Source organism: Frankliniella occidentalis, unplaced genomic scaffold, assembly GCF_000697945.3.
Source record: "Frankliniella occidentalis isolate FOCC.00 unplaced genomic scaffold, Focc_3.1 Scaffold530, whole genome shotgun sequence".
Classification (NCBI taxonomy): Eukaryota; Metazoa; Arthropoda; class Insecta; order Thysanoptera; family Thripidae; genus Frankliniella; species Frankliniella occidentalis.
In genome coordinates, this window is record NW_026267647.1 from 70418 (window position 1) to 71036 (window position 619).

The following is a 619-nucleotide window of genomic DNA, read 5'->3' on the forward strand; positions in this document are numbered from 1 at the left end:
GTAGAGAACATTGAACTCTGATCCACAATAACCTTACCTGCTGCATCATCACGTTAATCGTTTACAGTGTTGTTCTCATTCTTGATGTTGTGTCAGATACAGAAAAGTTTGTCCCGAAGAGCTCGAAGGCGAGACACATCGTCGAACCCGACGAACTACACACAAACTACACAAATGCATGTTCCGTGGTTATTTTCTTTTTCGACAGAAAGGGGGGTGGGGGGAGCGATTGCGAAGGGGGTTGTGATGGATGGATGGATTTAGTCTCGTTGGCGCTAGTGAAGCTGAAGCCGCCCCGTCATTTGTTTCGAGCGAACTGATTGGTAGCAGCTGGTTTCAGCCTATCGGATTACCCGTAACACATGCCCGGGCAGCGTCGGTCGGTAATGCGCATTGAAATGCGCCTACAAAGTAACACATTTTAGGTACATTTAATGTGCGTAATGCGCGCTTAATGCGCGTAATGCACATTAAACGCGTTAAAAATGCATTACCTTTTTTGCGCATTTTAATGTGCATTGCCGCATTTAATGCGCATTTAAGTGCATTGGCGCTACTAGGGTGACGGAGTGTTCAGCTTCACCGGCTTCACCGCGAGACTAAATCCATCATCCAGGTT

General features: G+C 46.8%; 1 protein-coding gene across 1 annotated transcript in view; it reads right to left on the reverse strand.

The window, feature by feature from the left end:
• LOC113214442 (ubiquitin carboxyl-terminal hydrolase 36-like) overlaps positions 1 to 519 on the reverse strand; it is a 7162-nt gene extending 6643 nt beyond the window's left edge. The window contains exon 1 of the mRNA XM_052275169.1: positions 495 to 519. Coding sequence (XP_052131129.1) covers positions 495 to 519 — 25 coding nt within the window. The remainder of the gene's footprint in view (positions 1 to 494) is intronic.
• Positions 520 to 619: the final 100 nt, after the last annotated feature.